The sequence below is a fragment of the Physeter macrocephalus genome, chromosome 17 (genome assembly GCF_002837175.3).
Source record: "Physeter macrocephalus isolate SW-GA chromosome 17, ASM283717v5, whole genome shotgun sequence".
Classification (NCBI taxonomy): Eukaryota; Metazoa; Chordata; class Mammalia; order Artiodactyla; family Physeteridae; genus Physeter; species Physeter macrocephalus.
This window is the reverse complement of record NC_041230.1, coordinates 48,977,565-48,991,150: the sequence shown is the minus strand read 5'-3', so window position 1 is coordinate 48,991,150 and position 13,586 is coordinate 48,977,565. Positions and strand designations below refer to the sequence as shown.

General features: G+C 47.7%; 1 protein-coding gene across 1 annotated transcript in view; it reads left to right on the top strand.

Moving 5' to 3' along the window:
• CDYL2 (chromodomain Y like 2) overlaps window positions 1–13,586 on the top strand; it is a 203,296-nt gene that overhangs the window by 112,394 nt on the left and 77,316 nt on the right. Inside the window, exon 2 of the mRNA XM_028477544.1 lies at window positions 7,102–7,690. Within this exon, the coding sequence (XP_028333345.1) occupies window positions 7,102–7,690 (589 nt within the window). The remainder of the gene's footprint in view (window positions 1–7,101; window positions 7,691–13,586) is intronic.

Sequence of the window (13,586 nt, the reverse complement as noted above, 5' to 3'; positions counted from 1 at the left end):
GATCATCTTCACTATCATTATTCTGAATTCTTTTTCTGGAAAGTTGCCTATCTCCACTTCATTTAGTTGTTTTTCTGGGATTTTATCTTGTTCCTTCATCTGGTACATAGCCCTCTGCCTTTTCATCTTGTTTATCTTTCTGTGAATGTGGTTTTTGTTCCACAGGCTGCAGGACTGTAGTTCTTGCTTCTGCTCTGTTTTAGAAGTTTTTATAAATACATTACCAGTTTTTGTCTGTGTGCTCTTGGTCAAAGAGAGGTCTCTCTGGTTTAGTGTTTTCCAACAGAGTGGGTGTGGGAGTTCCTCTTGGTCCCCTCCTCACTTGGATGCTGCTGTGTTCCTCATTCAGACCCTCACCCGATGCTAGCTTGAACTGCACGGCTCTGAGCCGAATTTCTTGGTCTGCAGCTATTTCCTTAGTATACTGTAGTTTGGCTGGACTGAGCGGGACATGCCACCTCTTCTTACTGCCTTCTTCTCTGACTAGATAATCTGAAGCAACCACCATCTTCTAGACCTGAAACAGTCCATACCTGGTTGTCCCCAGAACTTGTCCCGTCTTTACTCTTCCCGAGGACTTCATACCCCAAGTCATAAAATGGGAGCCTGTGCCTCTCTACCTCCAAGGAAGGTGTCCCAGGATGTTGAAAGGATGCAGAAAGAGAGGTCCTTGTGGGTGTGGGGTTTGAGGTCCAAGATCTGGGCAATGTCCAAGGATGGCTGCTCTGGTGTATGTGTGGGCAGACAGCAGTTGTGGACATCATCTTCCTTTATTCCTTTTTGGCCTTGTTCTTCGCATTCAGATGTTAAGACATGTACTAGTAACCCAAAGTTTCTCATCCAACTCCATCTGGTGCGAGGGGCCTTCCTTCCAGAGTCTGGAAAATCTTCGTTGGTGATCCTGGGTTCCCAAGCTATTGTCATTTTATATACTCTTTTGGTTTGATGGGAAGCTGGGATAGGGAATATGACTGATGATTAGTCTGTTTCCCTTTGAACCGATGGAGAATTGGAGCAGGAGGGGAGGGAGGCCCACATGGCATGCTGGGGGACCGCAGGAGAGTCAAGCTCAGGAGGCTACTTTTTTTCTTTAATTGAAGTATAGTTGATTTACAATGTTGTGTTAGTTTTAGGTGTACAACAAAGTGATTCAGTTATACATACATGTATATATCTGTTCTTTTTCAGATTCTTTTCCATTATAGGTTACTACAAGATATTGAATGTAGTTCCTTGTGCTATATAGTCGGACCTTGTTGTTTATCTATTTTATAAATAGTGGTGTGTATCTGCTAATGCCAGACTCCTAATTTATTCCTCCCTCCCCTTTCCCCTTTGGTAACCATAAGTTTGTTTTTTATGTCTGAGTCTGTTTCCGTTTTCTAAATAAGTTCATTTGTATTATTGTTTTTAGATTCTACATACAGGTGATACCATATGATATTTGTCTTTCTCTGTGTGACTTATTTTACTTAGTATGATAGGTGAAGTCCATCCGTGTTGCTGCAAATGGCATTATTTCATTTTTTATGGCTGAGTAATATTCCATTGTATATATTATATACATGTGTATATATATACATATATATAATATATATACCACATCTTCTTTATCCATTCATCTGTTGATGGATATTTGTTTCCATGTCTTGGCTATTGTAAATAGTGCAGCTATGAATATTGGGGTGCATGTATCTTTTTGAATTAGAGTTTTCTTTGAGAGGCCACTTTTAAGCCATGTAAAGATGCTGTAGGTTTTCTGTGACCCGGCAGGAGTTGGGGGGAGCATCAGAAGTTGCACATATGCCATCAGCCTCAGTCAGGTTGGGCTCACTGAGCAAGAGTGGGGAGTGGACATGGTGTCATCATTGAAAGCATGGGGTCTGGAGCCAAGATGCATCAAAGCAAGTCTTAGCTCTCTGCTGCTTGTCAGAGGTGGGGTCTTGGCCAAGGTCCTTAATCCCTGGGCGCCTCAGTTTTGTCCTTTATCAAAAAGAGAATAAAGTTACCTACCTCGTTCAGGTATTTTGAAGATTAAATGAGTTAATATGTATAATATTACATCACTGTGTAGGGATCACATAGGACAGTGGCTGGCATTTGGTAAATGCTGAGTGAATGTTAGGTGGTGGTGGTGTTATTGGGTCACCTGCCAGTGAACAGCTGAGGAGGCTGTCCTGTTGCCTGGAAAGGCCTCTCACTGGTCCAAATATTCTCCATCTCCGAAGGCCCCATTCTTTTTCAGAGGAACCTCGCTGTCCATCCAATTTGAAGTAGCCATTCTTTCTCACAGCCCCTTTCTCTTCACCGTCAGAACACTTTTCATAATTGTTATCACCTGTGACTTCGTGCTCCCTCATTGAAGCGCTGTGTCCCCACCAGCCTGTGGGTGCCATGCTGGCGGTCTGTGGGCTCACCGTGGCCTGCGGTGCCTTGTGTACGGGCACACATTACAGTGTTGGATGAAGGACTTCATGAAGCCGTTTCCTTCTTCAGTGCTTGTGGCCCACATGCTTGGCACCTTGCTTGCCTGGTTCTGGTGGCTTCCCACTGGGGAGGTGTAGCCAGGTGGCCAAGAACTTGGGCCGAGGAGTCAGACGAACTAGGGTTCCAGTCTTGGCTAACCACCTACTGACTGTGTGATGGAGGGAAACTTACCAAACTTCTCTGAGCCTCAACTTCCTCACCTGTCAGTGGTGAGAATACTGCCCAGTGGAAAGCTTATATGTTCTTAACACAGTTCCTGGAACTTAGCATGTACCACTAAAGGTGATTGTCATCATCCTTATTCCTAACAAGACAGCCATCCACTTGTCATCGTGGCACTGGTGATAATTGCCTCAGAATTTCCCTGCCCCCACCTGCACTAGGGTAGCATCTTGTGTTAGCAGGGATCACAGAGAGAACATGTTAATTAATGATTTGGTTGAACTCAAAAGGAATCATTCAGGGCCTCAGATTGCTCACCTTTGAATAGAGAAGGTGGCAGGTGTGTGAGCACATGCTTTATTAATATCATTCACGCCTTCCTAGGTAACTACAGGGGAAGGGAATTGACCATTGTTTCCATTTGGAGGGCCTGAGCCTCAGGTAGTGCACGAGGCCTGTGCAGATAGCGTGGGCGCGGGGCATCAAGAGCAGAGCTGCTAGCACCTGGGGGCCCAGGTCTCTGTTTTCAACAGGTGTGAGGAGTTCAGGACAGTGGCGGAGGTTGGGGGGAGCTTAAGGGAAACGACAGGATTTCCAGACAGAGAACTGTTGCAGTCATTTAACATTCAGGTCCTAAATAGTGTAGGCTTTTGTTATCAACAGAACAGATTAGAGTTCTGGTTCTATTTGAGGATCTCCCAAGAAGAGGAAAAGAGGATCAGAAAACCTGTACAGGGATGTAAAGAAGGAGATTAGGTCCCAGGAGATGGCGCATTCAAAGTCTGATGGGGTGTTTGGGAGCCAGCTCTCCTCTGAGCTCCTTGCGGGCAGTTTCGTCTTTCAGAAAAAGCAGTTGTTTTTCTGAACCTGAAAAAACCCCGTTTTTTACAAAAGGTTTAAACGGTAGAAGAAATCATGTATGTAAAATCACTTTTGTCACCTGAAGTTTTATATTTCTCAGAGCAATTCCACTCATCTCCTCGTAGTGCTTTGTGGTGTTCAAGGCACTTTACTTTCTCAGTCACACCTTATTCCTTTTAGTTCTGCCAACAACCTTGCAGGAAGCTGCTATTATTATTATTTTTTTTTTATTTTTCCTATTTCTCTTTGACAGATGGGGACATTGAGTCCCAGAGAGGCTGGGCAACTTGCCCAGGGTCATGTGAATAGAAAGTGGGAGAGCCAGTAGTTTTTCCCCTGCATGTCAGGCCATTAATAATCCTGTTAATGCTGTTCATTGTTGGTATTGGGTTAATTTAAGTAGAAATGACTGTCAGGCTTTCTGGATGGGATCAGAGGTGGAAGCAGTGGCCTTTCTGTCCCTCACAAAGCCACTTGTGACTCAATCCCCCAGTAACTAGGAGGGAAGAAAACCAGCTCCTCCCCCAGTGTGGCCCCAAGTAGCCATGTAGACACTCCGCCCTTGCTGACTGCCCAAGCTTCTTGAGCAGCCCTCCTCTGCACAGCCATCTCCCACACTTGGGAGGACTTATCTAAGTAGGTGGACTCGACTCTGTCTTCTTCCCCGGGGAGGAGTTGAGTGTCCTCAGGGGGTTGTGTTCTGCCGGGTGGAGAAACATTATCTTTAGATACCACCCAGGTTTGTATTCACAGGAGGATATGCAAGATTAAGTGACCTTTACTCTGGAATGCGAATCTCCTTATTTGTATATTCTCCACTATCACCCTCTGAGGTAGGTCCTGTTATTTCCCCCTTGTTAGGTGAGTCATCTGAGGTTTAGTAACTTGCTCAAGAACACACAACTCCTGAGCAGGAGATTTAAACCAGGTAGTCTTGCTCCATAGCATGTGTTCTTAAATACTATACTAAGTTCATGCCGATGAGTGTGCACCAGCTCTCCATCCACCCATCCATTCCTGAACTCACCTCCCTACCCACCCTTTCACCTGTCACCCATCCATCTAGTCATCTGTCCGTTTATAGATCTTTCCATCACCTACCCATCTCACTATCCTCCCATCTGTTTATCCATCTGTCTATCCACCCACCTACCCATCCCACGATTTACCCATCTGTTCATCCATCCAGCAAGGGTGGAGTGTCTACACGGCTACTTGGGGCCACACTGGGGGAGGAGCTGGTTTTCCACTATCCAGCCATCTGTTCATTCATCCATTCAACCATCCATTTTTCCATCCATCCAACCATCTACCCATCCATCCACCTACCCACCTATCACTGTGTTGGCTGTTTGTCTAACATGGTTTTCTCCGTTATTCTGGGGAAGAAGTTTCTCCATTCTGGGAGCCAAGTACATGCTTTCTGAAGCTGGAGACCTCCACACCAACACACATCCCTTAGCTCATAGCCCTTAGACATTTCTGGGCTTCCTCCTGACACTCCTGCGTTGGCCTTCTCAGGGATGCTGCTATTTCCAGCAGTGCCATGTTGCTTGTTCACTTTCCTCCCCCCGTTAACTTGCAGAGGGTTTCCCCCTTCAAAGTCCTACAAATGTGCAAAGCTGCAGGCTCCTCCAGAGACACTCTTGACTTTCCGCAGCATTATCACAAATGAAAACCCAGCTAGTCCCATTCCTTGATTCAGAGATTGGAAGTTGGATTAGTTTGGCGTGATTTTACTTTTTCAAGCTATTATAGAGTTTGTGTGATACATCTAAAAATTATGTAATAAATCTAAAACAGATGTTTACAGAGCATTTTATAAGGAAAGAAATTTTCATAGAAATAGGCCAATTTGATTTCAGATGGATCAATTAAGGAAACAATTTAAATTGCCTGTGAAGAAGCAGTATTATAAAGAGGCAATATGGCCTAGCTGTTTAGATGTTTGTTAAGTGCAAAGCAATGAAAGTCGTTTAATTATTTTGCATAGCTTCTGTTGTATATAGATCATTGGGAGATAACCTCACTTTTCAAAAATTTTTATTTTTTATTATGGAAAAATTTAGACACATAAAAATTCCAACATGCAGGCATAAACAGTTGTATAATGAACCCACATTTACCTATTACCCATCTTTAACAATTATCAACTATAACTGTAACTGCTTCTCCCCTCTCATATTGGTTTTTTTTCCATGAGTTTCGAGGGCATATTCCTCACTTATTACTTCATTTCACTGGGTTGAATTCCATCTTAGAAAAGTATATTATCTTGACATTAAAATGTAGTAAACTTTTGAATATAATTGTTTACTTTTTCACTGAAATTTAGCTCTTTTTTGGGTAGAGCACTGGAAATTTTCTGTCATTTTTTTTAAATTAACATTTTCAAATGTATAGCAAAGTTGAGAGAATAATAAGTGAAGCCTCACACACCCTTCACCCCGATTCACCAGTTATTAGCCTTTGGACTGGCATTTCCTCGGTGTGTTTTTCCATGTCTTGTTGAAGACAAGAGAGATTTACTTACTTTTGAAGGTACATAGACAGGAGTTACATGGCTCGAAAACCAGATATATGTTCGGATCTACCTCTGCCACCTCTTAGCCCTGCATTGTAGGCAGGTTGCCTCATACTTAATCCCTCATCTATCAAATCGGAGCATTAATAATGTACACCCCGTGGGGTTATGCAAGGTACACAATAGGCGCTCAAAAAACGTCACCCATCACCTTACCTCGCAGCTGTAGCCCCTATGTTGCAGCTGGGGGAGCCGAATAGGGGGATATTGGGCTTCATTGATTCGAGTCATTTTTGGCCAATATGGAAGATTTCTATAGTTGAGAGCGAGTTGGTATGGCCTAATGATTACGAAAAAAAACTTGGGGTGAGAGTGGTTCAAATCCCAGCTCTGCTCTTACCAGCTTGGAGCTTGGTTGAGAGACAATCTCTCAGCCCCACTTCCCTCTCTGTAAAGTGGGGATAGGAAGAACACCTACTGCATCGGGTTGTTGTCTGGAGAAAAGGAAATGGGACCATCCATGCCCAGCATTTAGTAGCGTCTGCCTCCCATATGCCCAGCGAATGTCACTAATCATGAGTATCGCTGTAAGTAAGGATACATTAGCAGAGTGCCTACAACGTAAACGCTCAATGTTACTTATTATTATAAGTAACGGTGAAAAACACACACCAAATTGGTCTTTAAAAGTCTGATTCTACTTTGGTGCAATGAAAAGAATAAAGATCTTCAGTGAACGCTTGCAATGCGATTTCGAGTAAGAGTAAGCCTTGGATGGACAGGTAGATGCAGCCAGCCAGGTGTGGCATCATGCAGTTGTCGTGGGAAACAACGATGGTGGTTGTTCAACGCAGGTTCCCTTCCGCGATGTCCTAAAATAAACCAGCCTTCTTGAAGGCACCGGGGAGGGTCAGCTTCCTGCCTCGGGAGCAGCTCGCCCCGTGGGCAGGGCGGAGGGCTCTATCCCGAGGGCTCTGCATTGTTCTTGTGGCCTGGGGCTAACTTTTTTTTCCTTCTGTCTTTCTTTCTTTCTCTCTCTCTTTCCTGATTCTCCTCTTGCATCCCAGGTTGAAAGGATTGTAGACAAGAGGAAGAACAAGAAGGGAAAATGGGAGTATCTGATCCGGTGGAAAGGCTACGGGAGCACGGAGGACACGTGGGAGCCCGAGCATCACCTGCTGCATTGTGAGGAGTTCATTGATGAGTTCAACGGGCTGCACCTGGCCAAGGACAAGAGGCTCAAGTCGGGGAAGCAGCCCGGCGCCTCCAAGCTTCTGCGGGACGGCCGAGGCCCCTCGGTCGAGAAACTGTCCCCCAGACCCTCGGAACCCGGCAAGAGCAAAGGGTCTTCCCATAAACGGAAGCGGATCAACCCTTCCCTGTCCAAGCCGAAAAAAGGGTATCCGGCCAAGCCCCCTGCAGGCGGGGACAGGGCCACCAAGACGGTGTCTTACAGGACTACCCCCAGTGGCTTGCAAATAATGCCCCTGAAAAAGGCGCAGAATGGGGTGGAAAACGGGGACGCCGGCTCCGAGAAGGAAGAGAGGCATTTTGGAGACGGGTCCCACCAGCCCGGCTTGGATTTGAATGACGTGGGTGAGCAGGACCTGGGCGACTGCCACGTGAGCCCCGCGGCGCTGGCGGAGAACGGGCTCGGTACGTGGCTGGTCTTCCTCTCGGATGGGGCTTTGTGGGCAGCCTAGGGAGGCACACTGCCCCCACCCCGGCCCTGACCCTCAGCCAGGCAGTAACTGTCCCTTTGTCTCTTTCACCTGGGGCACCGTGGGCTCGCTCACGTGCCTGCACTGGTTACAGACACCTATGCGTGTGGGGAGGCCCAGCCACTGATGTCCGAAATCCCTGGCTGCGCTTAATGGCCCCCAAAGCCCTGGTAACCGCTCTGGAGCCCCTGCTCTGAGGGCGGCTCAGAGTGTTCACCCATCAGGACCCGCGGGACCAGTGCCTTTCGGAGGCCGCACGCACCTCCCAGAGCCCTTGCTCCCAGTCTCGTGCCCTCAGCGCTGTGGCCCAGAGAGGCGAGGTCTGGGCCAGGCTCTGCTTCTTCGCAGTCTGGGCTTGGAATGCTCCCAGCTGGTCCTTCAGCTGGAGCCTCCTGCCCCTCATCTCTCGCTGACGTGCGTGATCTGGCCCCATGTCTGTATGAGGTCCTAAATGCTGCCCCGACCCCGTCCTAGGCCAGTCCTTTTGCTTTGTACCCTCTTGCCGCCTCCCGCAAGCAGCACAGCAAAGATCCGGGAACCCCTCCCTCTGACCAAGTCCCCACAAGCAAAATTAAGGAAAGAGGAGGCGATGACCCAGGTAGTTCAAGCTCCCAAATCTGACACCTCCTCAGGAGAGTGCTCAGTGGCTGAGTCCTCCAGGTGAGCCGTCTGCACCCGTTACCTGCGTTCCTCCATTTCTCAGGTACCCGTGTGTCCACGTGGTGCATTTTTCTCTTTAGCTGCCAGAACGCTACGCCTTGGGATGTCAGGAAATCCTGCTCAAGTGTGGACAGCCCGTGCCCAACAGAGTAGGGCCACCCGATGCCCTGGATGGAACCAGAGTGCGGTGTGGGAACCGGGGTGCCGGGAGGCAGGTGGGACGGGTTGGGAGAGTTTCCGGAAGGGTGGGGTGACGGAGGCAGATGCACGTTACAGGGGTGATGGTTTCAGAGTTGACAGCGCTCAGGGCTCGCCCGGCTGGGGAGAACGAGGCGTCCTTAGGCATCTTGCTGGGGAATTTGAGCGATCCGCTCTGAGGTTCCTCTTTCTCCAGAGAGAGGAATTTCACCCAAACAGGATTCATTTAGCAGTCTCTGCCCCAGATTGCCTCATGTTTCCGTCTGGGGATCCCTGATGCTGACATGACTCTGCCTGCTAACATATGGAAAAGCTGTTTGTTTTAAAAATCCATCTCTCGGGGAGGAGTGGGCTTGTGTAAATGAGGCCTGGCACAAACATCGGTGTTTGCTGTTCCTGTGACAGCAGCGGAGGGATTCCCTGTCTCTGGAAGGGGGGCTTGTGAGGCTCCTTGGGTGCAGAGGCTCAAGGAACTTGGGTGTGACTGCTGGCACCCCGGCCGGTAGCAGCCCTCTACCCTGCTCAAGATGTGGCTGCCCTGAGAGTGGGGGGATGGGAACGTGGGCGGGAGGTGTGCTGACTCTAGCTGCCACCCTGCAGGGCCGAGAGGGAAGTCAGGCCTGTAGAGGAGTTTCGATGAAGGCATACTTCTCCTTCCGTGCCCTTTTCCAGAGCGGGGCAGGGCTGCTGGCTGTGTGCAATCTGTCCTTGGGCCTCATCGATACCGCCCGGTTCATGATCTGGTGATGGAGCATGGTTCCCCATGACCCGGGGAAACAGACGAGAATGAGGCTGCTGGCCTCAGTGGTGCCCTTGTTAACCTCGAGTGCTTCCCTAGATCTTTCTTGTCTTTGATCTCTTCTTGGCCTCATTTTTTCCCCCGATGTTGAATGTTCTCTACTCCACTCGGGCCCACGGCTGGACAGAGGGGAGGAAGCCACCTGCCTCTCTTTTGTTTGGTTTTGGGTGTTCCCAAAGGGCCCTTTTGTTTAATCACATCCCACAATATTGGTGTCCTTGAGGTTCTCATAAGCCTAAGGCAGTGGTTCTCAAATTCATGTGTGTAAGATTCCCTGGCTCTTTGTTAAAATGCAAATCCTGTAGAATCTGATTTACTAAGTCTGGGGTGGAGCCCAGAAGATGGGTTTTTAACAAGCGCCCTAGGTGGCTCTCATGCATTTGGGGACCTACTCTGTGGCAAAATGGGGTGATAATTAACGTTTCACATCAGGTGTCAATTTAAATCAATTCAATACTTTTTTTGTTCTTCCTGAGAGTTAATTACCATGCTAGGAGCTTGGAGTAAAGTAGTAAAAAGATAGGTAAGGACTGCACCCTCTGAAACGTACAGTCTGCTCTCCACTAGGTTGAGAGTGGGTGTCTCTGGGTCATTGTTGAGAAGACTCCTGGAAGGCGTAACACATATGTTACGTAGATGCTATGCCTTTCCATATCTGCATGACATCTTCTGTGGTCACTGGGGTGATAAATGCCCCAGCCCTGGTCAGCTTTTAACACTCTAGTTAGAAATAGCATAATATCCAGGTCTTGGAGTAACTGGGAAGAAGAAAAGACTGAGAATCCTTGCCAGAGAGAGGGGAGAGAAAGGTTTGAGGTTCTTGGAGAAGACCCAAGGCAGAGGGGGTTGTGTCGTTCCAGAACTTGCTAGCCAGGGGTCAGAGGCATAGTCAAGCGCAACATGACTCCACTTATGTTTTCAGTCCGAGGGAAGCCTTGATGTAGCCAGTGTCCATGCCCATGCAGACCCTGAAGGTTTTCCTACCCCCCTCCCCAGCCCCACCTACTCTGACCACCGCCACCAAGGATCCAGATCCCAGTGGCGCAAGGGTGAGGTAGCAGGGTTTTCAGCACGGAGGGGGCCTCATCTTTGCCTTGCAGAAGGGGACGGGGAGATCCTGGCTACGCTTTCCCAGCATTTGTTTTGGGGGTGGGCTGTTGCTTTTTATATGATTTCAACTTCTCTTTGGTGAATCAAGGTTCTGCATACAGAAAAGCAACTTATATAACACGTTACTCATTTACTGCTGACTTCCCCGATCTGAGCTGTGGGAACAGGTGCTAAATTGGGGCTCCAGCGGGTGGTGCTTTGGTTTCAGACAGCATTTTCCCCAGCAATGTTTGTGAAGCGCGTGCAGCGACTCAGAGCCGCTTTTGCTTCTGATTCTTCTCCCATAATGACAAACGGCTCTGTGGTCCGGGTACCACCTGCCTCAGTATCCCTTCGGCAGCTTGTTAAAAGTGGGCTCTACCCCAATCAAATGAATCTCGGGGCAGGGTGTGGATTGTGTCTTTTAAATGCTGAGTTCTAACTGCCATGGCATATACAGTAGTTCCTGCATAAGCGTTTGGTTGTAAGTGATGGGTGGTTCATAGATCCCATCCTTTGTTGGTAGATGGAGTTACTCCTTCAGTTTTAAGCTTGTAAGTGGGAGTGTGATTTAGTCCTTTAAACGTTTAAAACCTGATATAATTTCTCCTTCTGGCTAATGCACTCTCTACCAGGCATCCCTCTCTCTCTCTCTCTCTTTTTTTTTTTTTTCCTAAAACAGACCTGTTTCATCCATATAGAAAAACCGTTGGGTTAGTGAACTCCTCCTGTGGTCTGGCCTAGAACTGATTAGTTCTGTTTCATCACAATAGGCCAAAGCATCAATATTTGACAGACTCAGATGAGCCTTTGACCTGTGGACACACCCCTGAGTAGGAGCCAACTCTGAGCCCCAGCACAACACACAGACGCCCAGCGTTTTCCGAATTTCCGTGAAGCCAGTGAGCTTCCACTTTGATGCTGACCCGGTGACCCCGTGTTCACATTTCTTTGAATTTTGAGAATCATTGTCCTTGTTTCCCGATGAGTGTTGTCTGTGGCCCCGGCGCTGCATCTCCGACGCCGCCTGATTCAGTGTTTTCAGAATTGTTCCTATCACTGAAGTGAGTCATTCCACACAAACGTGCAACGCTTGCCATCGTCTCTCCATTGCTCTTTTAAAATTATCTCAGCTTTCACTTCTGTCATGTTTGTTTATCTCTTCCTACTCCCTCTGTCAACACGATGATCGTTTTCCTTTTATTGATCATAATGGAGTAACCATGTTTTAAAAGCACTTCAGAGCTAAGCTTGAACATGAGAAATGCCCTATGACTTTCGAGAACCTCGGGCTCTCAGACATGGAGCCGGCAGCAGAATCCACTGGCGGGTATGTTAAAACGCAGATTACTGTGCCAACCCCCATGGTTTCTGATTTAGTAGGTATGGAGGAGAGCCTGAAAATCTGCATTGCTAGCAAGTTCCCAGATGCTGCCGCTGGTCCAGGGACCCTGCTTTCAGGACTGCTCGCTGCTCTAGACAAATAAATGCCAAGGTGGTTGGGACAAAAGTGACAGACAGTGGTTGGGGAACACCAGTTGGTGATACTGGGGAGAGTTGAAGCCCTTTTGCTCTGGTCCTTGAGTTTGCATTGCTGAGAATTCGTAAGTTGAAAGTTTGTGAAATGAAGTTGTGAAGTGGAAAGTCGTATCGCATGGGAACTTCCCTGTGAGGCCTTGGAGTTTACAAAGTCCTTTTGTGACCCTCTTAGTCCTAACCGGCAGCTGTTAGGAGACTACCCATTTTTCGGAGGAGGAGACTGAAGTTACAAGTGTCCAGGTGGGGACGAGGAGAGAAATCCAGGCAGTTCGACTCCAGAGATGGTCCCTAGATGACTGCTCAGCTGGCTCCCAGGCAGTACAAGGCAGTTCCTGATCCCTGATAAAAATACACCCTGGGGCTTCCCTGGTGGCGCAGTGGTTGCGCGTCCGCCTGCCGATGCAGGGGAACCGGGTTCGCGCCCCGGTCTGGGAGGATCCCACGTGCCGCGGGACGGCTGGGCCCGTGAGCCATGGCCGCTGAGCCTGCGCGTCCGGAGCCTGTGCTCCGCAACAGGAGAGGCCACAGCAGAGGAAGGCCCGCGTACCACAAAAAAAAAACAAAACAAAAAACAAAAAAAAAAACACCCTGAGTGAACTCTGCTCCATGTTATGTGGCAGCCTGGATGGGAGGGGAGTGTGGAGGAGAATGGACACATGCATATGTATGGCTGAGTCTCTTTGCTGTGCACCTGAAACTACCACAACATTGCTCATCAGCTATACTCCAATGTAAAATAAAATTGAACAAAAATATGCCCTGACTGGGGGACCCCCAGAGTGCTGGTGGGGCAGAAGCCTCTTGGACTCACCCTCATTTCTTATTGATGGACAGATATACTCCTTCTAAGCCTGAGAAGTTGAGATTAACTCTGTGCCATTCAATTTGAAAGCCAGGAGTAAATGGTCAATTTCATAAAAAAAATACAACTTAACAAAACGGACTCACTGATAACTAGAAAACCTGAATAGGGCAATAACTCTTTTTTTTTTTTAACATCTTGTTTGGAGTATAATTGCTTTACAGTGGTGTGTTTCTGCTTTACAACAAAGTGAATCAGCTATACGTATACGTATATCCTCGTATCTCCTCCCTCTTGCGTCTCCCTCCCACCTTCCCTATCCCACCCTTCTATGGAGTCACAAAGCACCGAGCTGATCTCCCTGTGCTATGTGGCTGCTTCCCACTAGCTATCTGTTTTACATTTGGTAGTGTATATAAGTCCATGCCACTCTCTGACTTTGTCCCAGCTTACCGTTCCCCCTCCCCATGTCCTCAAGTCCATTCTCTGCATCTGCGTCTTTATTCCTGTCCTGCCTCTAGGTTCTTCAGAACCACTTTTTTTTTTTTAGATTCCATATGTATGTGTTAGCATATGGTATTTATTTTTCTCTTTCTGACTTACTTCACTCTGTATGACAGTCTCTAGGTCCATCCACCTCACTACAAATAACTCAATTTCGTTTCTTTTTATGGCTAGAGTAATATTCCATTGTATATATGTGCCACATCTTCTTTATCCATTCATCTATCAGTGGACACTTAG